General features: G+C 47.2%; 1 protein-coding gene across 2 annotated transcripts; it reads right to left on the bottom strand.

Annotated features, from left to right (window-relative positions):
• Window positions 1-1,273: 1,273 nt before the first annotated feature.
• On the bottom strand, window positions 1,274-25,883 carry PIGQ (phosphatidylinositol glycan anchor biosynthesis class Q). 2 transcript variants are annotated; one of them, XM_044304343.1, is made up of 11 exons: window positions 25,838-25,883; window positions 17,546-18,182; window positions 16,377-16,508; window positions 16,153-16,273; window positions 15,945-16,071; window positions 14,689-14,842; window positions 14,417-14,528; window positions 13,958-14,038; window positions 7,336-7,450; window positions 5,931-5,992; window positions 1,274-4,269 (listed from the first exon to the last, which is right to left on the bottom strand). In XM_044304343.1, exons 2-11 carry the CDS (start codon window positions 18,178-18,180, stop codon window positions 4,156-4,158), a joined length of 1,653 nt encoding a protein of 550 aa, XP_044160278.1. In that variant the 5' UTR covers window positions 18,181-18,182; window positions 25,838-25,883; the 3' UTR covers window positions 1,274-4,155. The 2 variants fall into 2 exon arrangements, with proteins under 2 accessions (XP_044160278.1, XP_044160277.1); XM_044304342.1 differs by lacking the exon at window positions 25,838-25,883 and adding an exon at window positions 19,037-19,218.
• Window positions 25,884-26,567: the final 684 nt, after the last annotated feature.

Here is a 26,567-nt window from a genome sequence, read left to right as displayed (position 1 = left end):
AAACAATTAAAGGGGTTTTCTGAGACTTTGCTATCCTCAGGATAGGTACTCAGTATCTGATGGGTGAGGGTCTGTCACCTGGGACCCCCACCGATCAGCTGTTCATCGATCACATGACCTAGGTGCCGCTCAGGCCCCAATAGAACTGAATAAGGAAGAGCTGCTGATACCAAGCGCAACCGCTATACAATGCACAGCGCTGTGCTTGGGGGGGCTGCGAGAAGGCCACAGGCACTCACAGGAGCGCCGGTGCCTTCTCAAACTGCTGATAGGCAGGGGTCCCGGGTGTCTGACCCCCACTGATCAGAGGATAGGTCATCAGCTGTAATGTCTTGGAAAAACCCTTTGAACAGCTCTCTCTCTCTTGAACCCCTGTCTTTCCATTCACATGCATGCTCGTCTCGGTGTGCATGTGTTGTAAACCAGCTGGCACACGGTGTGGGGAACAGGCCGCTGCCAGACACTTCCGCCGGTGGCTTATCTTCCTGATAACAAAAGTATCATCTTGAAATCCACGGCCTGATCCTCATCACCCTTCTTGTCCGCCATCGGGGTAGAGCTGAGCACACATTACACTAATGTATATGGCCAGCTTTACAATCAGCAGGAAAGGATTGTGTAATAAACGGTCAGGCTCCTAATTACAGGGTATTAGGAAAGAACATAATGACTAAATCTCAATTTTAAAGGTTTAAGGCTACTTTCACACTTGCGGCAGAGTGATCCGGCGATCTGCATTCAAACGGACAGCATTTGTAGACGGATCAGGATGCGGATCAGTCTCACAAATGTATTGCGGATCCGTCTCTCCGTTTGTCATACGGACAAACTGATCTGTTTCTATTTTTATTTTTTTCACATTTTTACCAGTCTGCGCATGCGCATTTTCTGGTATTAAGCCCCTATGACGGAACTCAGTGCGGGAAAAGAAAAACGGTAGTGTCAAAGTAGCCTATTCTTATCAGATGTCTCCTTTTAGGCTGCGTTCACACTTCAGCTATTTGGTCAGTTATTGTGAGCCAATACCAGTGGTGAAGCCTCCACAGGATTTGATTTGCACCTGTTCTGTGTTTTTTAACACACACCTGGTTTTGGCTCACAATAAGGCTACATTCACATCAACGTATTTTGTTTCAATGTCCGTTCCGTTTTTTCAATGGGTCCGTAAAAAATGCGGACAGCACTCCGTTCCGTAACCTTGCAAAAAATATAGAGCATGTCCTATTCTTCGCCATTTTGCGGACAAGGATAGGCATTGTTACAATGGATCGGAAAAAAAACCCGGATGCAACACAGATGTCACACGGATTCTTTGCGGATCCACATTTTGTGGACCGCAAAATACATACGGTTGTGTGAATGTACCCTAAGGCCTCATTCACACATACGTGGATTTTCACAGACCGTGAAAGCCCATCCTGCTGAGCGCACAGCGTCATTGGTTACTAATACTATGACGCCATGCGCTTCGTGCCGCCGCTGTACAGTAATACATGATCTATACGAGTTTATTACTGTACAGCGGCACAAAGCGTACGGCGTTATAGCAGCCAGGACGGGTTTTCACAGACCGTGGTCCGGGAAAATCCACGTATATGTGAATGAGGCCTAACTGATCACATAACTGAAGTGTGATCAGAGGCTGGAAAAGTCCATCCTAAGGGTCCATTCAGAAGTCCATAGAATGGGTCCGGAGATCCGGACCCATTCATTTTTAATGGGGCCGGAAGAGATGAGGACAGCACACAGTGTGCTGTCCTGCATCCGCATTTCCGGTGCACGGCCCTGATTTTCCAGTCCACGGCTCCCGAAAAAAATAGAACAAGTCCTATTCTTGTCCGCAATAGCATTTCTATAGCGGTGTCGGCCCGGTGTATTGCGGATCCGCAATACACAACGGACGTGTAAAAGGACCCTAAAGAGCGGAGATGTACCCAGGTACAATTCATATTCCTCCTCTTTTTTGGCCCTGCCTTGAATTTGCTATTTAAATAAATAAAAAAATAAACATTGGGGGTCAATTACAAAGACCGCTTTTCTACAGCACTCTTTTACTCCCCTTTTGCCCTGCCTTTGCTGGTGGAAGATGTGCCTCGTCGTAAATTACACACCTCTTTAGCAGTCTGTGCGCGTGGCCACATTTTTGCCAACAATTATGAACAATTTTGAAAATGGTGAGAAATTGAAAGATAAAATATATTAGAGGGTTACATGTTGTAATATACATAAAATCCGAATAACCTCTCCTGACGCGTGTTTTATTAATTCATTATATTCCCCCATGTTAATAACAATTTTGGAACATCTTCTCTTTACAACTCTGCTTTGCCCTCTTCCTCAGTTATTCCTCCTAGAAATGTATGAATAAACTGACCAGTGGTTATTACCAGATGGGGGCAAGGGGTGTACCTGCACAGCCCGACACTGTCCAGTCGGTGGTGACGGTACCAGACGTGTACGGGTTCATCCCCTTATGGAGAACGGTAATGTCTGGGTGTCAATTTATTCATTAAAATCTATGAGGAATAATAGAGGAACGGAATAACACAGAGTTATCAGAGAAGATGCTCCAGAAGTATTTCATGGTGACTACAAGTAGTTACTAAAACAGACCTGTCGGCAGAGGGGACGACATCCCTTACCGTTGTCAGTGATCGGCCTTATGGCACTTATTAACCCTTCACTTTGGCCTCATATTATCTCCTTGAAAAATAATACTTTACATGTAACTACAGACTTAGTTACATTAATATAACCCGTAGGTCTCTCTTACTGCAGTGGAACGTGTATATAGCTGCCATGATCTGTCAAAAGGAGTTGTATGATTAAAAAATAAAAAAAAGTCTGCTTCTTCCCAGAAACAGCGCCACTTTTATCCATAGGCTGTGTCTGGTATTGCGGCACAGCCACATTCTAGTGAAAGTGACTAAGCTGCAATTTCCAGTACAGACCCACGGATAAGGAAAGCGCTGTTTCTGGGATGGAGGCATGGAGTTTCTGCCCTTGCTTGGACCGCTGGGACAATGTGTGCGGTCTAATGTCAGTACTTTTGCTATTAAAGGGCATCTGTCAGCAGATCTGTACCTATGAAACTGGCTGACCTGCTACAAGTGCAGCTGTGTTGGTCCCATCTTCATATGTGCCCGCATTGCTGAGAAAAATGAAGTTTTAATATATGCAAATGAGCCTCTAGGAGCAACGGGGGCGTTGCCGTTACACCTAGAGGCTCTGCTCCCTCTGCACTTTGACAGGACCAGGCAGGCGTGATCACATTCTGCTGACAGACACCCTTTAAACAGAAATCTAATAGAAATGTGCCCTAGAAAATGCAGCAAGAGGCATGGCACAAGCCATGGCGGATATACCGACACTGACATTGCACCGTCAGTGCAGAAGGCAAACAGGCAGGCTTTTTAATAAACGTGGCACATCTCAGGCAGTCTGTGCGCAAAAAATGCAAATCTACACCAGGCCGGCATAGATGTGAATTGTCATTTACGACAGTTCCTGGAAAAAATTATAGCGAGGCCTCATTCTCATTTCCGTTTTTCACCGACGCGTGTTATCCACGTTTTCCATGGACAGCACACATACCCATTGATTTCAATGTGTTTGTTCACACATCAGTATTTTTTTACAGGACCGTGGGTCAGTATAAAAAAAAATCACAGAGACAGGCAACGTTTTGGTCCGTGATGCGGACCAAACACATCCATGGGTCAATAAAAAAAAAAAACACTGATTCTGATGGCATCCTTGTTTGATCCGTTTTTTCACTTACCACTCATAGGTAATGCTTTGGAAATTCATCTTCAGCAGATCAGGGTCTGTGGAATACAGATGACACACGGAGGGTAAAAAAAAAACGGACACATGGACCAAACATGGATCCTTCAAAGACATCAAACGGACACAAAAATGTGAACGAGGCCTACATCTATCACGCCATTTTTGAAAGTGGCAAGAGAAGGTGAAGTGTTTCAAATGATTCTCCAAATCGGACGTGAGCTATAATTTGCAGTGTTTTTTTTACACCATAATAGTGGCGTAAAGCATGTGATAAATGTCCCTAATTGAGCCTCATCACCAGGGACTCTCCAGTCACAGATCGTCTCTCTTAATCCTCTTTATTCTTCTTCTGCTTCCAGGGGTAGATCACTTCTCCAACGAACAATTTTTGCATAAGGAACCCCAGGAATCCTTGGGGTAGCATCTCCTGGAAGGCAGCCTGTACGTTTGCAGCACCTGTCCATAGGGTAATGGGTTGATCTATGGCAAAAAGAGAAGAGACACAAAAATCCAATTTATACCAGTCTGCCAAATGTATGCCCACCCTGCATGACAACTTAGGCTACTTTCACAGCTGCGTTTTTGCTGGATTCGCCATGGGTTCAGTAAAAACACATCTGGTATATAAAACAAACGCCTGGATCCGGTTGTATTATATTCCAAGTGAACAAGACGGATCAGTCACTAAATCCATTGTAAGTCAATGGGTGCCGGATCAGTTTTTTTTTATGTCCGAAAAAAACGTATCTGACACCATTGACTTAGGCCCCATGCACACGGCCGTTGTTCACAGCCGTGTGCGGGCCGTGGAACCGCGGCCTGGATCCCTCCTGAGAGCAGGAGCGCACGGCGTCACTGGTTGCTATGACGCCGTGCGCCCCCTGCTGCCGGCACAGTACAGTAATACACTGGTATAGATCGTACCAGTGTATTACTGTACTGTGCCGGCAGCAGGGAGCGCACGGCGTCATAGCAACCAGTGACGCCATGCGCTCCTGCTCCCAGGAGGGATCCAGGCCGCGGTTCCACGGCCCGCACACGGCTGTGAACAACGGCTGTGTGCATGGGGCCTTACATTGTGTTTCATGATGGATCAGTATCCCATGATGCACTCAAAAACGCTTTTGTGTGCGTCATGGGAATGCATTCTGGTGCACTCCGTTTCGTTCAGTTTTTCCCCTATTGACAATGAATGGGGACAAAACTGAAAGGCCTATAATGTCCCCCCATTACTCACACAGATAGCACTAACCTCGCTCCCCGGCACCCGCGTCGCATATGATGCCAGCACGGCCGGCGCTGCATCTCCCCACCGCGCGTATGAAAACATTCGGCATCAGAGAGGGGGGTGGGGGCAGCCAATAGCAGGCCGCGACTGAAACCAGCCTCATTATCGTCACCCGCGATGCTAGGGAGGCGAAGCGACGCGGGTGCAGGGGAGCGAGGTAAGAACTATTTGTGTGAGGGGCCCGGCCATATAGGTGGAGCATTATAGGTCTTGGGTAACCCCTTGAAGTGTTTGCCTCCACCTTTGAGATCCTATGATGGATCTCAATAGCGGAAAGGAAAACGTTGATGTGAAAGTAGCCTAAGTTACCAGTGGCATTGCATGAGAGATGCTTTCGGCTGCTCAGACGCACTAAGAGGGCTCCCGTGCCCTAGTTGGCATGAAGGGTACCTAAAAAAAAAGAACACTATCTAATAACATGCTTTCACTAGCTGTTTGACAGTTATCCTTTGTCGGCCATTTTAAAGGGGTTATCTAGAATTAGAAAAACATGGTTGCACCACACCTGTCCATAGGTTGTGTCTGGTACTGCAGCTAAGCCCCACTGAGGTCAAAGGAGCTTAGATGCAATACCAATCACTGCCTATTAAAAGGTGTAGCGCTGTTTTTGGAAGAAAGCAGCCATCTTTTTCTCATCCTGGACAACCCCTTTAACTGTCAAAGGGCAAATCACTGGTCTGCCTGGCATCCCGTCAAGAAAATTCTTCCGTCCCACTCACCGTGCAGATCCCTGCTGGATCTCATCTACATTTGTAGAATCTGATTCAGATAGATTAGAGTTTTAACTCTTAGTTATGGTAAAATTGGGCATATTTTAACAAGGTGGCGTCGGATAGAGAAGTCCACACTTTACCTGCATCAACAGTCTTAGAGGTCTTCCGCTTTTTTGCTCCAGCATCTGAAATTTGACACCCGCTGAAAAAAAAGTTAAGACAGTGCCTTTAGTCCCAGTTGTCAGACCACTATACACATTGGGGGAGATTTGCTTATCAAAATGTGCTGAAATTGTGTCACAATTTTAAAAAATAAAATAAAAAAAATGATGTGCATGCATTTTATTTTTTGCTTTATTAAGTGTTTAACTTTATTAAGTGTTTTACACACTTTTAGAGCCTTTTAGGCAGTGGCTTAACAGGATAGGGGCTTGTCAACAGTAAAGGGGTGTGGCTTAACAGGATAGGGGCTTGGCCAACAGTAAAGGGTGGACTTAACAGGATAGGGGCTTGTCCAACAGTAATGGGGTGTGGTTTAACAGGATAGGGGTTTGGCCAACAGTAATGGGGTGTGGCTTAACAGGATAGGGCTTGGCCACCAGTAAAGGGGTGTGGCTTAACAGGATAGGGGCTTGGCCACCAGTAAAGGGGTGTGGCTTAACAGGATAGGGGCTTGTCCAACAGTAATGGGGTGTGGCTTAACAGGATAGGGGCTTGGCCAACAGTAATGGGGTGTGGCTTAAAGGGATTGTATCACTTCAAATAGCATTTATCATGTAGACCATGTTAATACAAAGCACCAGCCTCAAGGGGGCTCTTCCCTGTCGTGGCCTGCTATCGGCTGCCCCTCCCCCCAATTCGCGGAATGTTTTGATCTGAGCGACAGGAAGATGCAGCGGCGGCCATGCAGGGATCCGGAGCGACGCAGGTAAGTATAATCCTTGCAAAAGCCCTGGGCATTGGGAGCAGGGGATATTTTAGATATTGGATAACCCCTTTAAGTATTAGGCTACTTTCACACTGGCGTTTTGGCTTTCCGTTTGGGAGATCCGTTCAGGGCTCTCACAAGCGGTCCAATATGGATCAGTTTTGCCCTAATGCATTCTGAATGGAAAGGATCCGCTCAGAATGCATCAGTTTTTGCCTCCGTTCCATCTCCATTCCGCTCTGGAGGCTGCTTGCAGTGTTTTGGTGTCCGTCTGACGAAACTGAGCCAAACTGATCCGTCCTGACACACAATGTAAGTCCATGGGGACGGATCCGTTTTCTAGGACACAATCTGGCACAATACAAAACAGATCCGTCCTCCATTGACTTTCAATGGTGTTCAAGACGGATCCGTCTTGGCTATGTTAACGATAATACAAACGGATCCGTTCTGAACGGATGCAGGCGGTTGTATTATCTGAACGGATCCGTCTGTGCAGATCCATGACGGATCCGTGCCAAACGCGAGCGTGAACCTAGCCTTAGTCAGTCTGCCCCACTGCACGCTTTGTAGATGTACATTATTTCCTTCAGCTAAATAAAACTGCAGAAACTCACCAGCTAATCTGTAGGAGCGACACAGGCGCAGTAAAAGTGCATAGAAAGGGAGGGTGCTGAGGAGATCTATGGTCATCTGGATCACGCCTTGCACCACAATCATGACGAGCCGAAGCTGTTAGAAGAATAAAGCAAGAAATAAAATGTACCGGACAGTAAGGAACAGGCGTAATTATTAAAGGACAAGTATGCTGTACATTGTGGCCGCCGACCCCCCCAAACTTGCCAATCAGGGAGTGCAAGTAATGCCTATTGCCTAGTCCAACTCCTTAGAGACGGGACTTTTGTAATAAAACATTTTATACATACAGTGCAGTTATATTTTTATTACGCAGTAACTTCCTTATTTTTTTATGTAGTCAAGGCAGAATATACGTGAGCTACTCGCACACCAGTCACTGAACACCTCGCCCTGGTGACAGATACTGGTGTGACTGAACTCTAGAACTTCCCGTTAGACCATCTATCAGTCAGTGTCATGGTGCAGACTCCTTCAAGGGATATTGTATCCATAGGATACGGCATAACTAGTAGATTAGGGGGGGGGGGGGCACTGATCTTGAGAACGGGTACCCTTTATCCCTCTGAACCCCCTGAAATTAATAGAGTGGCAGGTTGGGCATGGAAACTGTTGCACCACTCATCTCTATGGGCGTTCCAGAGACAGCTTAGCGCTGTACACAGTTATCTCCGGAAAGTCCATAGATATGAATGGAGCGGCAGGGCACAGGCTATGGGTGCTCCGAGGAGTATGGGGTCCCTGTTCTTTTGATTGGTGTGGGTTCCAGCAGTAGTACCCCAACAATTTCTACTAAAAGTTATGAATGACTTGCTAGCAGTCTGCAGTAAGGGTACAGAGGGGTGGTAACCAGTAGGGGGTGTGTACCTGCACAGAGTCACTCTATCCAATCAGTGCTGCCCTTTTCAGACTGTGCAGGTACACACCCCCTACTGGTTACCGCCCCTCTGTACCCTTACTGCAGACTGCTAGCAATTCTTTCATAACAACTTCTAGTAGAAATAATAAAGGAATGGCACAACATAGAGCCATAAGAATAGATGCTCCAGAATTGGTATTACATGGAGAATGCATGAAGCTATTAAAACAGACATGTCAGGAGCGGTGACATGTCCTCTTTAAGGATCTATCACTTCTGAGACAAAGGGTAACTAGTGATATGCCCCCATTGTCTTATAGGTGCAGGATCAAGAACGGAGCGGGCCAAAGTGGTGGCTGGAGGACTCTGGTCCGGCCACCATCAAGTGCTCTCACCAGTAAAAGTGAATGGGAGCGCACCCCGCATGACCGGCCACCGCTACCATTCACTTCTATGGGCCCGATGGAAATAGCCAAGCCAGTGCTCTTCTATTTTCAGGCGGCCCCATATAAATGAATTGAGGGCGGCTGCGCATGCGCAGTGCGCCCTCCACCAATTTCAGGGCTCCGTTTAAGAGATAGGTGCAGGTCCCAGCGCTGGGACCTGCACCTATCAATGGGGGCATATCCTAGCTATATGCCCCCATTGTCTCAGATGAAACAACCCCTTTAAGAAGCCATTATAGGGTTTCTGTCATCAGAATTAACCCTATTAAACTAGCTGACATTAGCGATGTGCTAATGTCAGCTGAACCTAACTAACCTATTCCTACTTGTATCTATGCACCCGTTACGCCAGAAATCTAACTTTTATAATATGCTAATTAGCGTCTAGGAGCGGGGGGGGTAGGAGGAGACCAAGGCTGCCTGGCCCTGTCAATCAAGTGTAGCGGGGCGCGTCCAGAGGTGGGAGAACGGAGCATCTATTAGCAGGAACAATGCCCCCCCCCCCGCTCCTAGAGGCTAATTAGCATATTATAAAAGTTAGATTTCTGGCGTAACGGGGGCATAGATACAAGTAGGAATAGGCTAGTTAGGTTTAGCTGACATTAGCACATCGCTAATGTCAGCTAGTTTGATAGGGTTGATGCTGATGACAGAAACCCTTTAAGTTTTAAAACATAAATATTTTTTCCAAATGTGTTTAAAGGGGATTTCCAGGACTGTAATATTGCTGGCCTATGGATAGGTCATAAATATCAGGATTCCTGGTGCCCCCACAATCAGCTGTTAGGCTGCTGTGCTCAGCATAGTTCCGCACAGTGACCGTGAATGGTACTGTGGTGCTGCTCCATTTTGCATTTGCAGCAATGTTCACGACCACTACCCGTTGTATGGAGCTGTGCTGTTCCAGTGAGCAGCAGTCAATTCAAATAGGTGATCAGTAGGACCTACCCGAAGGACAAGCCATCAAAATATTACATTCCTCGGAAAAAAAACTTTAATTCTCAGAACCTCTGTACATAGTTTTACATTCTTATTTTAGCAGAGCACAGGCTAGGCCAGTGGTAGTGAACCTATGGCACGGGTGCCAATGGGCGGCACGCAGAGCCTTCTCTGTGGGCACCCACACCCTGGAAAAAGTCAATTGTGTACCAATATGCCTTAGACTTTCCCTGCCATTCATCTGCACAGGGCGCACTGAGAACAGCGCAGACAGCGCACTGTATGTAGGCAGCTATTCTAGCTATAGATGATAAAGTACATGGAAGATACACTAGACTGGACTGTAGTATTTAGGTTAAATTGCAGTGTTGGCACTTTGCAATAAATAGGTGGGTTTTGGGCTACAGTTTGGGCACTTGGTCTGTAAAAGGTTCGCCATCACTGGTCTAAGGGTATATTCACACTGGGCAGATTTGGTGCAGAAATGTCTGCTATTAAAAATCTATTCCGTACTTTTGCATGAGGTTGTTTCTGCGGCATGGATTTCTGCAAGCCCCAGATTAATGGGACAGTCAGACATTTTTGCAACTAATCTGCCACGTGCGAATATAGCTTCACACAGGTTTATTGGCCACAGTCATTTTTGGGCAATTACCTGATGATCTTTGACTTGCTGGTGGTTTCATTCCTTTTTCCATGCATCAACTTTCTGGCAATATTATGATGGAAATATGCACTGCTTTCTATCTAAATAATCAGCAGTGCAGTGTAAAGCATAGGGGTGGAACAAAGCAGCAACCTGAGCCTCTGATGAGACAGGAGGTGCTTTTCAGAGTACCTGAGACTTGTAGTAAACAATGCAGCTTAGGCTACTTTCACCCTCGCGTTGTCGTTTTCCAATATTGAGATCCGGAAGAGGATCTTAATACCGGAAAAAAACATTTCCATTTAGTCCTCATGCATTCTGAATGGAAAGAGCTCCGTTCAGGATGCATCAGGAGGTCTTCTGTTCCGGCAGCATTCAGTTTTGTGACCAGACATAAAAACCGCTGCAAGCACTGAAAACAATGCAAGTCATTGGTGATGGATCAGTTTTTTTTAGGAGCCTAAAAAAACGGATCCGTCACCCTTTGACTTTCGATACATTTAGTGACGGATGTTTTTTTCAGTTTTAATTTCACACAACGGCATCCTAACAGAACGGATGCATCCTGATGTGCAAAATCTAAACGGATCCGTTTAATTTCCGGTATTGAGATCAGTGAGGGTCGGACTCCCACTGATCAGTAATAAGTTAGGGTCGGACTCACGGAACCCCACCGATCAGCTGTTTGAAGAGGAGGCAGCGCTTATACGCGAGCTGCTTCCTCTTCAAGATTACACTGCTCGTCGTCTCACTCGCAGTGTAATTACAAGTGCTTGTCTCATTCAAGTATAATACACTGTGCCGCTAAGACTTCCGAGACGACGTGCACAGCTAATCAGCGGGGGAGCCGGGAGTCAGACGTCAGACGTCAGACACCCCCCCCTCCCCCTCCCCATCTGTAATCCTGAAGATAGGCATCAATATGTACTGTCTGCACAACCCCTTAAACTATCTGGAATACAAAGCAAAATCTAATTTACGTCAATTTCTTGTTATTTTTATGAAAACTTACTCCTGTAATATTTGGTAATAGTAGATTAAACATAGACCAGCGAGAACCTATGTCTTTTAGGGTTCATTTTCAATTCCTCGCTGGGCACCTTCCAATGTAAAGGATGGCATCACTGGGTAAATATTTGCAGCTAGGATCCGTGCCACCATCATTGCTGCCAGGACCACATATAATTAAATACAATCAGGCTTTACAAATCTAATATTGACATACCTGTTCTAATGTCAAGACGATTAAAGGGAATCTGTTACCGCGATCTTGGACTGATTGTTATCGGCAGGACAACATGGGTGGTACTTCAGATAAGAGCTCAGAACGCAATTTTTTTTAAAAAATTTCCTCAGCTCAAAGCTGCTCTGAAATACACAGTTAGAACTTGTAATCTACAGGGATCCTGTGTGCAAGCACCACAGTCCTGACAACGTATGTCAGAGAAGCTTTAAGCGCAGACAGCGGTTGTCGGACTGGGGTGCCTAGGGCTCAGTGACGTACCCGGCTTTTTCTCAGTATGCTAGATGGAGGCTTCCGCCTAGCAGTGATCCCAGTGACGTCTGTAAAACAGCCTAAGGCAGCGCTAAAGACCGCCCATTAGTGCCGGTGATGTCCCCGGGCTCACTGCTATGCCCATGTGATGCCCGGTACGTCACCAGTAATAAAGAAAAAGCCCTTGCACTGCACGATGCAGCGCAGGGCACAAATGCTCCGATGTTCCACTCAGACATGGTAAAAGAGCGAAGGGAAGATTATATCCTGGGAAAACCCCTTTAACTAGCGCAGGGATGGGCAAACTGCGGCTCTCCAGCTGTTGTAAAACTACAAATCCCAGTATGCCCAGTCTGCCTACAGCTATCAGCCTACAGCAGGGCATGATGGGATTTGTAGTTTTACAACAGCTGGAGAGCCGCAGCTTGTCCATCCCTGAACTAGCGGCAGCTGGGTATAGTGAACCCCAAGCAGTCCATACTCTGTTGAACCAGGGGTGCACAACCTTTTCTGTTTGGGGCCTACTTTGTCACATTTAACCAACCCAAAGGGCTGAAAAATAAAACTTAAAAAGGGTATTACCAACTGTAGTACTGCATATCAAACATACAACATACAGTATATACCATAAATGTCTTCTTACATTTCCAGGACTCCCATCCAATGGGAAAACATAGACATATCAGTCTTTTACTAGATGGTTGGGGGCCGTACAGAATGGTATTTAAGGCCACACGTGTCCCCCGGGCTGCAGGTTGTGCACCCTTCTTTTAGTGCCATCATTGGCTCTCTTAACTATAGGTGCCAGGAACACAAGCTCATGCAGCGGCAGGCAGCAGAAAGACACGTCAAGAAGATTGATGACGGGGGCCCTGCAGCGATGTAGAGAAGGTAGGGAAAGAGGACAATGGCTGTCCTGTCTCTGTGCATCGAAGTCAGCTCAGCCACCAGATGAGTAGTGTGTTTAATAATTTACCCAGTCCTCATCCGCTGTACTACTCATGTAAGGCTACTTTCACACTGGCGTTTCTGGGTCCGCTTGTGAGATCCGTTTCAGGGCTCTTACAAGCGGCCCAAAACAGATCAATTCAGCCCCAATGCATTCTGAATGGATAAGGATCCGCTCAGAATGCATCAGTTTGGCTCCGTTCTGCCACCATTCCGCTCTGGAGGCGGACACCAAAAAGCTGCTTGCAGCGTTATGATGTCCGCCTGACGATGCAGAGCCAAACGGATCCGTCCTCTCTTACAATGTAAGTCAATGGGGACAGATCCGTTTTCACTCACACAATATGGTGCAATTGAAAAACGGATCCGTCCACCATTGACTTTCAATGCAAGTCAGGACGGATCAGTTTTGACTTAGACTTTTTTTGAAAGAATAATTCAAACGGATCCGTTCTGAACGGATACAAGCGTTTGCATTATCGGTGCGTATCCGCACCGAACGCAGGTGTGAAAGTAGCCTAATACTGCTGATAATAGTCCAAGATTCTGGTGACAGATTCCTTTTACGTGGCGGGCACTTATGTTGTGTTTGTATTGTATGCTGGAGGTATATATGAGGAGGATTTCCCAATATATACCGGGCAGACCTCCGACGTATTGAACTGCACAGGCAAAAAGTGGCTTTTTTTTTTTTTTTACTGGTTGACTCTGTATAGAATAGTATAGTCGACTACACTCTTATATACAGCAAAAGAAAAACAAAAAGGATATAGACATATAGCACACTGACAGAGCCCTCTTGGTCTCATTCAGGTGAATTGGGAGGCCTATGGATGTGATGGACATATAGTCTAGGAGTTTTCCAGGTGCTGCAAACACTGTGTGAATTAACCCCTAGGAGACGATATCACATGCGTAAGTGGTGAGTGAGCGGTCACCATCTGCTAAAAATGAATGAGCGTTGAGGCCATGTTCAGACATGGTGGATTTGCTGTGTGGATTCCACATGCAGAACTTTACAAGTTTTCAAAACCCCATCCACATGCAGTGGGGAAAGAAATGCTGAATCCTGTTTGGAAAGGCTCTGGCTTTTCACCCTTTGCAATTTGTAAAACAGTCAGCAACTTCCATGTATAACACAGCTACAAGGGCTGAACTTATATTAACCGTGACTCTAGTGGTCATAAGAGAGAATTAAGCAACGACCCCACCTGTATTCATCAACAAGCAGGCCCGTGTGCCGTATTTTGCGGTAGCGATCAGTACATACCAGGGTAAAGACGAGGTAATAAAGGGCAGTGGTCGGCAGTAGAAAGAGCAGGATTGTGAACAGCAGGGTCCCGAGAAATAGCTGCAGAAGTAAAAAAAAGTCTAAAACACATAATAAATGTGATGCAAAGAACAAAGGGCAGTTTATCTGGTGCATTTTGCTTAGTAGATCTCCCCAGTGAGTTTCATTTTCTCAAGATTTTCAAGATTTCTGATTGCTTTCAGGGAATGAAAGCCTTTTTATCTACATCTATAGGCTGAAAATCAATGCAAACACAGTCCTGTGGCTTTAAAAAAAGAATTATAACCTCTAAACCTGCACTTTACTGGTCTACTGACACCGTGGAATGTATGACTGGGGGTTTACCATTCATTTTAGTTACACAGAGCCTACACACAGGCACTGCTACTCTGCCCTCTGCTGGCAGTCCTGAGGGATTGCATGCACAGGCTGTATTACCTGATCCAAGTCATATGAGCACGAGTCCACTCTCTGTCGCAGGACATTCCACTTTTTACCACGAAACAAACGCCAGAGGGAAGACAGCCCATGCATCTTCAGGCAGTACAGTCTGTCAGATGAGAAAAAGAGCAGTGAAAAGAAAGGCGCTCATAAAACGTTTGATATTACATGGAACGGGTTGATGCCACTTTGAATCCCATGCATTGGTGCAAGAGCCATAGAGAAGAATGTGGTTCATTACGGCTGCAATTTGTAGGTGGTTTGCTTACCTGGCCCCGTACACGTAGAAGCAATATATGTGGAAGGTGAGGAGCGCAATGATATCGGACAGAATAGAGAGAGCCACGGACAGCCCGAGACAAGCCGACAGTCCGATGTACCACAGGATAACCTCAATGAATGGAGACATCAGGCGGATGTAACCTGCAGGCAGTAAACAGGGGTCAGGTATTGGAGCGAGGATGCAATGAATTACATGGAATGGAACTCTAACCCTCATCATTTACTTTCCACTTTACTTGGATATTAAAGGGGTATTCCCATCTTAGACAATGGGGGAATATCGCTAGGATATGCCCCCATTGTCTGATATGTGCGGGTCCCACCGCTGGGACTCGCACTTATATCGAGAACAGAGGGGAAAGCACTGTGCCTGAAGGACCCCAGATTTCCCGGGGTCGGTCCACCACCAAGCGCTAATCCCCGCCTCTCCCATAGAAGTGAATGGGAGCGTGCCGCGCATGCGCGGCCCATGTTCCTATTCATTTCTATGGGGCAGATGGCAATAGCTCGGCTATTTTCAGCGGCCCCATAGAAATGAATGGAGGGCGGCTGCGCATGCGCAGTGTGCTCTCCTTCACTTTCGGGGCTCCGTTCTCGATATAGGTGCGGGTCCCAGCGGTGGGATCCGCACCTATAAGACAATGGGGGCAAATCCTAGCGATATGCCCCCATTGTCTGAGATGAGAAAACCCCTTTAAAATCCAGCTTCCAGTTGGCATAATTCGTTCCTAAAGGGATTTTCTGCTTAGAAAAAGTTATTCCCTATCCATTGGGGGTATGACTGCTGGGACCCCCACTAATCACAAGAACATGTGTCCTGTGCCCCCATAAGAATAAAGTGGAAGGTCAAGCATGTGCACTGCTGCTCATTCATCCCTATGGTTCCGCTGGAGATCAGCTCTCGAATATTACTGGCAGTCCTACTACTTTGAATGGAACAGCTATGCAAAGGCTGGACCACCACACCATTCATGATCCGAGACCCCCACTGATCCGTTATCTCCTATCTAGTGGATAGGGGACCACTTGTGCTAACTGGAATGCTCCTTTTAAGGACATTCTTCTGTGTCGGCAGGAAGCAGGAGGAGAGGGCAATGCGTAGATGACTGTATGGCAACAGCCATATGTCAACAGTGGGGGACACGGAAGAAACTCTGAGGATCTGCCAGGGACCATGGCGCCTTATCAATTTGCTGTGCTTACACTTCTGCTATGCAATACCAGAGCCTTAAATGCAACTTACTGATCCAGAGGTGGATATGGTACATAAAGAATCGCCCCAAGACTTCGTCCAGCGCCCGATTCATTTTCAGCCCGGCCGGGGCTCCCATCAACCACTGCAGCAGACCTTGAAGTTCCAAAGCCACCCGCTGTGGAGAAGACAAAATAAATTACTATACAGATATAAGACGCCCCCCCACCCTAGACGTCCTAGTATGGGATACACTCACATCTGCCACAGGCATGAGGGCGTCAGCCAGCTGACCTATGTGGTTCCCCCGATACAGCCAGGACATAAGGAAGATCCCAAGTCCGATGTCTAGAATCAGCGACAAGACAATGTTGGCCTTTCTACAAAACAAAAAAAAATCACAAGTCATCATCAGGACAAGAAGAATTAGAGGAGCCGTGTGAGAAGTGACCACATCAGGAGGAGGACATGCTCGGCTCATACCTCATGAATGTTGGGTGGTCTTGAGCCCTCTGAGGACCGCTGATCATACGTAGGTCCTCCAGACGTCTCCCCAGTTGTTCATAGGTAGACAGCTTGTTCCACAGGAAGGAAAGAGGCCTCCCGCTAAGGACCCTGTAACACAACGAGACTCCATGTTTTTCATTTAACCCACTAAGTATTACATTTTTTTTATTTCAAAAGCTATAACATTTTATGTTTCTGTCAATGTAGCCACTAGATGGATTGTCATTTCCTAGGATGAGCTGTATAACTTTTAGTCCATTTTTGGAGGATGGCACGGTAGAAAAAAAAATAGACATTTTTAATTTATTTCCCCCCCCCCCAGTTTTGGTAAATTTGTAACGATTAGGTGTTTAAGGGGTATTCTGGTTTATCACGTTATCCCCTATCCACAAGATAGGTGATAAGTATTAGATCAGTGGGGGTCCTACTTCTGGGACCCAAACCAATCATGAGAACGGGAGGGAGGGGGTCCTGTACAATGTAAGAACCCCAGAAATGAACAGAGCAGCCGGACGGGAGTGCGCACCGCCAACCCATTCATTTCTATGGGAGTTCCTGAGAACATTTTATGGGGCTCTGCAAGAAACTGGGTCCCTCTTCTCGTGATCAGTGGAGGTCCCGACAGTAGGACCCCCACTGATCTAATAGTTATCTGCTATCTTGTGGATCAGGAATAAATGCACATAACTGGAATACCCCTATAACTTTGATACTGGCTGCTACAGCTGACAACCACAGTGGATGATGTGGGCACAGCTGCTAAGCCTGCGCCATATGCGGCGTGCTATAACAGCGCAGTACAGGAAGTCATTTAGGTTTTATATGCCCCCCCGCAGAGCACCACAGGACAGTTTCAGGCATTATAATGTCCATATTAAAAGCTGCATCACCCCCATGGTTCTGCTGCAAAAAGTTTATGGCTCTATAATCCATTATATAACATATTGTACAGAGGTCAGAGCTTGTTTTTTTAGGTAGGGCTCTCAGTCTCCTGCACATATGGTCAAATGAAACAATTCTAGCTGCCACCAGCAGAGGGAGCTCACTGCATACAGTTTTATGATTCAGTTCAAAATACACAGTGAGCTCCCTCTAGTGGGGAATACATGGCACTTCTATCAGATTGTTTTCTACCTGTGGCTTACCTGAGGCTACAAATGCTGGTGATCAGAGAGACGAAAAATGAAAGGACGGCGCACACCGGCACAGACGCTTGCTTTGCCAGCTCCACAATAATACTGGCCTCCTTGCCCTCAGACTGCCAATGCGTTAACCTCACCGACCCCTCATCGTACTTATCGTTGGCAAAGAGCAGCTGGTTCTTGGCCACTGTACTAAACATGGCAGCGACCTCAGAGTGTTCAGAGGCAGAGTGCAGCTCTGACAACATGACCTTGCTCTGATCATAGTAGACCAAGACCACGTCCTCTGAGGTGTCATCCTCCAGTCTTTCAACCCGACAGTCCCAGAACTTGCTGGTGGACTCCCTGGCCATCCGCAGCCAGGGCTGGTGCTTAAAGATGGTGCTCAGCTCCCCCAGGAAGTTTTCCATCTTATCATCTGCCTCTGCTTTACTATGGCTCCAGGTCCCCAGGACGGAGAGGCTCATGCCCGTTGCTCGTTCCAGTTGGCTCAGGTGCGTCCTCACAATGGCAGGAATGAATGGAAAGTGCAGCGTGGCCAGGATGACGGCGGACTGGTGCTCCTCCATCCAGCGTCCGATGAGGAGTCCATTCTCTGCTGCTGAGCAGGAGGTCGGAAAGAAGATCTTTATAGCCATGACTGTGAACAGACGAGAGGGGAGAAAATGGCTTCAGATTGTGTCATTATGGATACAGTGTTCTTAAAGGGGTTCTCCAGGAACATGAACATCTGGGTCCATTCACATGACCCTATGGCCGTTGTGCCCGTGATGTGGACTGCAAACAGCGGCCGGCCGTGTGAAATACGCATCACAAGTCCGCACCCATTGACTTCAAGTCAATGGGTCCGCACCCGCGATAGGGAGTTCACAGACCCGCTGTTTGTAGTCCACAACACAGGCACAGGGGCCATATGGTCGTGTGGATGAGGCCTTAGGCAATCAATGTGTGATCGCTGCGGACCTGAACCCCCCCCCCCCCCCCCCCAGCAGGGTTTGGAGTGCCTCTTTAACAATGTATGGTGCCCATTGTTAAAAAGTCACCTCTTTAGGCACCTCCTGGCCAAGACCACCGCCCTCAAACACCTCCCAGTCAAGGACATCCCTTTGAGCACCCCCGGTCAAGGCTGCCTCCACGAGTGTCCCCCCCCTTCGAGCAAACCACCCCCCTCCCCCGGACAAGGACGCCCCTTCCAGGGCCCCCCTCCCCCGGACAAGGACGCCCCCTCTAGGTAGAAGCTATTACTGCTAAAACAGGAAAATAAGGAGGGCAAACTGAAAGCTGTCAAACAATGGGGCCCCTGTGAACGCTATGGACAGTGGTGCCCCCTGAAGAGGGTGTTACACACCCCTGAAGCCTAGCCAGATGTTGCAGAACTACAAATCACAGCATGTATTATTAAATTGATATCTCAGGGAAAGCTGGGACTTGTAGTTCCTTCCCCCACATTCCTCCAAGGGCACCAGTGTTGTGTCCCTACACGGCGCCGCTCACCTGGCCCCGGACTCCTCCGATATACACAGAAATGACGGCCGTCACATGACTGTAATCCCGCTGGAAGGGTTAATTACCCTCATCAGGAGGTCACTCTCCTCGTAAACTGTCATTCAAATCCACTTCCGGCTTTCCACAGCTTCCGTTACCAGGAGACGCTGCGCACCCGCGTAATAAGTCCGGGTGAAACAGGTGACTAAGAAGCTTAGTTCCCACTAGAAACTGCACCAGGCAGCCCCGAGAGTGGAGCTGCATGTGCCGAAATGTTGTGTTCTCTGTCATATCTATGTCTTCTGCTCCTAGTGATTAAATGCACGATATATTAGTAATATAATGTTATTATGGGCTCCCTAGGTCTGCAGATAATGGGCCCTAATAGGTATAGAGCTCTTACCTTGGCTGCCACTAGTGCCACCATCAATTAGGACTATGGTAGTATTTTATGAAAATAATGTTTACCATTATTATATGTTTACCTCCCAACTTTTCAAAGACCCATGGAGGGGAAACCCTGACCGATGCCTACCTATATACGCCCAATTGTGCACATAACCATATTTTTGAATGTGGGGGTCAAAAACTGGTGACAGAATCCCTTTAATAATGCCCCACTAGTGGCCTTCACACAGTATGATGCCCCCATAAGTGCTGCAATACAGTATGGTGCCCCCAATACAGCATGGTACCCCCATAAGTGCCCCAATACAGTATAGTGCCCCAATACAGTATGATGCCCCCATAAATGCCCCAATACAGTATGATGCCCCCATAAGTGCCCCAATACAGTATGATGCCCCCCATAAGTGCCCCAAAACAGTATGGTGCCCCTATAAGTGCCCCAATACAGTATGATACCCCCATAAGTGCCCCCAATACAGTATGAAGCCCCCATAAGTGCCGCAATACAGTATGATGCCCCAATAAGTGCCCCCAATACAGTATGATGCCCCCATAAGTGCCCCAATACAGTATGATGCCCCTATAAGTGCCCCAATACAGTATGATGCCCCCATAAGTGCCCCAATACATGTATGATGCCCCAATACAGTATAATGCCCCCCATAAGTGCCCCAAAACAGTATGGTGGCCCCAATATAGTATGATGCCCCCATAAGTGCCCCAATATAGTATGATACCCCCATAAGTGCCCCAATACAGTATGATGCCCCCCATAAGTGCCCCAATACAATATGATGCCCCCATAGGTGCCCCAATACAGTATGATGCCCCCATAGGTGCCCCAATACAGTATGATGCCCCCATAAGTGCCCCAATACAGTATGATGCCCCCATAAGTGCCCCCACACAGTATGATACCCCCATAAGTGCCCCCACACAGTATGATACCCCCTTAAAAAGGTTGTTTCATCCCCCACCTCTGGGTTCCACTCCTATCTCCAGAACAGGCCCCCAAAGTGAAGAGCCCACCATTCAAGCATGACCACCCTCCATTCACTTCTGTGGGAGTTCAGAAAATAGTTGAGCACTGGCGCGGCAATTTCCAGCAGTCCCATAGTGGTGAATGGAGAGGTGACCATGTATGCAGGGTGCACGTACCATTTGCAAACGGGTATTTCCTGAACTTCCCTAACCCTGGGTTCACACCTGAGTGTTCTGAAAGGAGCGCTCTGTATGCGCGATTGTACGGGCGTTTGCAATCGCGCATACAGAGACAAGCGAACGCCCATTGTCGCGCGTTCCCAAAAGTCTATGTACGGGAACGCGCGACAAAACGCCCCAAAGAAGCTTAAGAACTTGTTTATGCGTCAGGCGTTTTTCAGCGCGTTCGAACACGCTGTAAAACGCGGAAATGTGAACCAGTCCCATAGGGAAGCATTGGTTTGCATCGGTTATGCATTTTACAGCGCGTTCGAACGCGCTGTAAAACGCGCAAGTGTGAACTTAGGGTAAAAGTGAATGCGCATGCCTCTACTGTTCTGGAGATAGTTGCTGGTCCTAGATGTGTGACCCATGCCTATCTGATATTGATGGCATATCCTACAGATCCACCAATGTGTGAGATGACTCCTTAAAGACCGGCCAATTTTCAGTTTTTTCGTTTTAGTTTTTTACTCCCAGCCTTTCCAAAGCCATAACTTTTTTATTTTTCCATTTCTTTGTTTGATTATTTGCAGAACAAGTTGTTATTTCTAATGATACCATTTATGGTTGCATACAATGCAGTGGGAAGCAGGGAAAAAAAAATCCAAATGGGGTGGAATTATAAAAAAAAAACCATTCCACAGTTTTATGGGTTTTATTTTTACAGCGTTTCCTATATGGTAAATTGACCTGTTACTTTCATTCTCCGTGTCAGTACGATTACAACAATAATTTTTTTCTATATTTTTAGAAATATATATATATATTTTTCCCATAGGGAACTATAACAAGCAATCATTAGATTACGCCAAATACACTATAGGGCACATTTATTAAGACCGGCATTTTAGACGCCGGTCTTAATAAAGCCCTGCACTGGCGATGAATACGTCGAAGTTATGTAGAGGCGCCAGCTTCCTTGCTGTCTTACATGTAGACTATTTTCTATGCCTTTCCCCACCACTCCCACTTTTTTAGACCTGGCATGAACAGGGAAAAGTCACAGATTGCAGCGCAATGCGCCAGAAGTACACATTTTTGTTTAATTAAGGACCCCCTATGTTCCTATTGCTGGAGCCCTGCCACAGGCAGGCTCTCCATAGGGACTAGTGTGCAGCAGCCTCGTATCACTCAGGAGTACAGAGACTACCACACACACATTCCGGCTCCCCCGATCCTCCCTAGGGGGAGCCAGTGCACAGCCGGGAGCAGAGCATCTGAGCGGTTAAATATATGTGATCGACATTATCGGTGACTATGGTGCCTGCTGCGCTCGCGAGCGGTCAGGGCAGCATTTTTAAATAACACATAAATTTACATGAGGCGGTCGGCAAGGGGTAAATGAGAATCTGTCAGCTCCAAAAACAACCCCCAAACTAGAGTAAGCAGTGTATCACGTAAGTGACGCTGAATCTGATTATGTAATTGTTATCTTCACACTCACTTGCATTCTGACGTTGTGCTCCCACAAACCAGTAGTAAAATGAATTGAGAGGACTCCTCCTTGCGTCCTCCCCATTATGTGCATGAGCCCAGGAGTCCTCTCAATGTACTTTACTGCAGGTTTGTGCGTCAGAAAGCAAGGGAGTATTAAGATAAAAAATTACTCAGCATCATTTACATACATACCACTTACTCTAGTTGAGGGGCGTTTTGGAGCTGACAGATTCCTGTTAAGTAACCCCACGCAGTAAAATATCCCCATACAGAGTGATGACTCCTTAAAGGCATACCTCCCAACTTTCTGAATGAACAAAATGGACACATAGTGCAGCGCACAAAGTGTGCCACGGCAAATATTTTTGGCACTAGGCCACGCCTCTAACTCCGCCCAAAACATAACTATGCACCTAATCTCAACCTGTCCTCTTAATGGCCCCACATAGTAATTATTCCACCTTCATGCCACCGAACAGTATTTATGCCAACATTGTGCACCCTCACTTAATTATGCCGATTTCTGAGCTGTGCCCCCAGTAATATGTCCAGTTATGTGCCCCCAGTAATATGCCCATTTATGGGCCCCCTAACAAATTTATGCCCAGCTGTGTCCCAAGTAATATGCTCTGTTATGTGCCCCCAGTAATATGCCCTGTTATGTGCCCCCAGTAATATGCCCTGTTATGTGCCCCCAGTAATATGCCCTGTTATGTGCCCCCAGTAATATGCCCATCTGTACCCCCAAAAATATGTCCAGTCATGTGCCCCTCACAGAAAGTAAAAAAAAATAAACACCACATACTTGCCTTGTTCCTAGCAGCAGCAGCAGGACATCGGCTGCTCTGGTCTGTGGAGGAGGCGGAGTCGAGGCTGACTGCCGGCCGGCTCGCCCCCGCACAGACAAGAGGTGTGGAGAGCCGGCAGGGGGGGAGGAGTGATAAAGCAGGCTCTCTGCTTCATCATAATACACAGGCAACTATCTCTGCTTCCTATCAAAGCAGGGACAGCTACCAGAAAGCGGGACATACCTCCCCCATACCGGAACAGCTGGACAGCCACTGAGATCCGGGACTGTCCCACCTGAACAGGGACGGATGGGAGGTAGGCTTAAAGGGCATCTGTCAGCAGTTTTGTACCTATGACACTGGCTGACCTGTTACATGTGCACTTGGCAGCTGAAGGCATCTGTGTTGGTCCCATGTTCATATGTGCCCTCATTGCTGAGAAAAATTATGTTTTATTATATGCAAATAAGGCTTTAGCAGCAACAGGGGCGTTTCCGTTGCAGAGAGAGCTGAGCCCATTGCTCCTAGAGGCTCATTTGCATATATTAAAACATCTGTTTGGCATCATTCTCTTTCCTCACTTTCTTCATTCAGTCCAGGTAGCCATGATGCTTCTTCCAGCCATGACCTGTGTCTGCAGAGCTTGCCATCTATGACTACTGTGGTAAGGTGTACAGTGCAGGACGGCGTGTATATCCCACTCAGGTACCTCAGCTGGGTGGGAGAAATAAAATCCAGAATGCAGTAGTCTCAGCAGTGTGTAGTTTGCTGAGACAATATTTTTTTACGGTGTGTTCTAGGCTGGATTTTAGTTGGATTGGCGGATAGGTCTGGTAGTGGGATCTGCCGATCCACACCCTTCCAGTACGGGTGTTCCCTTTGCCCTGAGCGTCGATCGCAGGTGAGGTCTGCTCTAACCATGCTGGCATAAAGCACCTCCCAGTGTGTCAGTCTCGGGAGAGTGTTATCTTGGAACAAAGACCTGCAGAGGTTCTGAGTGGTCTCAGCCAGGTAGGCTGAGGGGCCACAAGGCAAGATGACAGCCTGAAGTTTGGGGGACGCAGTGACGCCTGCAGAACAAGGATCACAAGGTCAGAGTCGGGAGGACTGCTGGGCCACAATCCCCAACGGTACTCGTATTGGCACAGCCTGGGGGCTGGTGGACTGTTTGGCTGAGAAAGATATGAACTGTATCCTGTAGGTGAGTAAGGGATTCTGTTGATGTATTAGGTAGTGCCCAGACGGGCAGGCGTTTATTTTGTATTGTTTATGTTTTAGCTGGTGCAAAAATAAAGCACGAAAACCAGTTGTCTGTGAAGATATCTGTGAGCGTGACCCCTGAAAGAGAGCTACCCCTCACACTACCTACTTTTCCAGCATCCTCACCACCTTCTCAACACAAATTCCCCATTCTGGTGCCCTAAGGGCTATTGCACATGAATGTGTGCTGCCCGTTCCGTGCATTGGGGACCGCAAATTGCCGTCCATGTGGCTGGCGCAGACCGATGCAGACCCATTTAACTTGAATGGGTCCGTGATCAGTCCCACCGCAAAAAAAAACGTGATGTGGTGCACAAACAGAAGGTGCCCGTATATTGCAGACCCGCTGTTTGCAGGCTGCAATTTGATCATCAGCGAACAACGGTCATGTGCATGAACCCTAACAGTGTCATCCTGCTGCTACCCCTAATACTGTGCCCGCTGTGCTGCTCAGTGCCCCTTATGGTAAAAAATACCACACTGTGATAAACCGGTATTAACCTAATACATTAACAGTGCCCCAAAAATAATAGTGCCAGAGTACCCCTTAGTGTAAAGCAGTATGCCCCCAACAGTAAGTGTCCCCAAATTAACTTTGACATGTAGAAGTCACCCATAGTGTCCCCCTATGCCCCTGAAAGTAATCGAACCGTCAGGAAAAGTGCCTTAACCCTATGCACATAAAAGAGTAAATTACCTAACCCTATTCCCGTATGGTGTCCAGGGGTGCAGGCTTTGGGCCTCTTCCTGTAAACCTTCGCTGTAAACCTACACTTGTGAACAGTAGAGCATAGATACCAAATTTTGACACAGTTTTAAACTTTCTGCAAATAAATTTTAAAGTGACACTGGCAAGAGATCCGGGGCACCAAGCAAAGAATCCAGGACGTGAGCCCCGGATCCCTGGTGCTATTGACACCCAGGGGTGCACCTAGCCTTTCTGCTGCCTGAGGCAAAAACTGAAACACGGCCCCCCGCCAATGCCAATTTCTTAACCTAACCCCTTTGCCACAATGAAAGCGCTCCTTGCCCATGACTCTTCCGTTGCCCCCCCTCTTGCCCCCACCTGATGCTGCCTGAGGCGATCGCCTCACCTGGCCTCATTGGTGGTGCACCCCTGTTGACACACCTGAACCTATTTTTCCATAGTGTACCCTCTGTTAGATGGGTGCACTTCTGTCTAAGTGGTCCTTAAAACTGGGTCAGCCTGGCTGTGAAAATGGCCAAAACGAGGACATGATGGCTGTTATTCACAGTCTATGCGGCTGTTATGCGACTGAACAGCCGCATAGACTTTAACTGGTTCTGAAAATGGCCGTGTGAATGCAGCCTAACACCTTATAGAAATGATTCATGCAACTGCACCGACAGTTTCACGTAATTGCAATGAAAGCGGCATGGCACCGCGGGACGATATTAAGCAGATGCAAAGCGTGGGCTGCTAATAAATAGCGTATTCTAGTGGAGCTCAAACTAATCTCGTAACGGCAGATTGTGATGGTGCAGTAACGTCGTTACGAGGCGCTCCGTATAATGGCTTCTTATAGACACTTAATCATGGACTGCTTAGTAATCCAATAAAGCTAAACTGTTCTACACAAGGCCGAGCACCAGCCGCGCACCTCCCTACATATCACTGATCCATAGACTGGTGTTATAAATGCAAAACTGTGTCCCATAGTAATAAAACGACCGTAATATGTTATATACTCACAGACAGCTCAGAGAATGTACGTAATGGCACAGCAGGCATGAAGTAGTACTGATAACAGGGGAATCCGCCCTCCTTCCAGGGCTACTGAGCAACCGCCCATGTGCTGATGGGGTAAAAATATTGCCTAGTCACATAATATAGCCTGTGATATATATGTGCATACGCTGGTTTACCGCACTTGTGTGCACGTCTCCCACAAACCACTCACCCAATTTAGGGTAGGTTCGCATCTGTGGGAGCAGAGCAGGCAGTTCCGGCAGAGAAGAGCGCCTGTTGGATTTCGCTAGATCCAGCAATGCCAGATTCTACAGTTCACCGCCGGATCCCCATTGACTATTATGAGATCCAGCAAATACTGGTGCACGCAGTGGTTTTTGTCTGGCCGACAGCTGGTATTTATGCTGAATCGGGCTACCCGAAGAGCCTGCTGGATTTGAACCGCAACTGTAACCCTTAGGCCTCTTTCACACTACAGTTTTTTGCGTTCCGTATACGGTCCGTTTTTTGCGTTCCGTATACGGTCCGTATACGGAACCATTCATTTCAATGGTTCCGCAAAAAAACGGAATGTGTTCCGTATGCATTCCGTTTCCGTATTTCCGTTTTTCCGTTCCGTTGAAAAGATAGAACATGTCCTATATTTGGCCGCAAATCACAGTCCGTGGCTCCATTCAAGTCAATGGGTCCGCAAAAAAAACGGAACACATACGGAAATGCATCCGTATGTCTT

This window comes from Bufo gargarizans, chromosome 8 (genome assembly GCF_014858855.1).
Source record: "Bufo gargarizans isolate SCDJY-AF-19 chromosome 8, ASM1485885v1, whole genome shotgun sequence".
In the NCBI taxonomy this organism is placed as follows: domain Eukaryota; kingdom Metazoa; phylum Chordata; class Amphibia; order Anura; family Bufonidae; genus Bufo; species Bufo gargarizans.
Note: the sequence above shows the minus strand (reverse complement) of the source record. Positions and strands in the feature narration are given on the sequence as shown.

Excerpts from the sequence above, each read along its gene's own strand:
- PIGQ (XM_044304343.1), bottom strand. The coding sequence starts at position 18,180 with ATGGCTATAAAGATCTTCTTTCCGACCTCCTGCTCAGCAGCAGAGAAT. Across the intron at positions 16,072-16,152 it reads CCCTCATGCCTGTGGCAGAT|CGGGTGGCTTTGGAACTTCA; the intron begins GTGAGTGTATCC and ends TCTTCTCCACAG. Across the intron at positions 4,270-5,930 it reads CTCTAAGACTGTTGATGCAG|ATCAACCCATTACCCTATGG; the intron begins GTAAAGTGTGGA and ends TTTTTGCCATAG.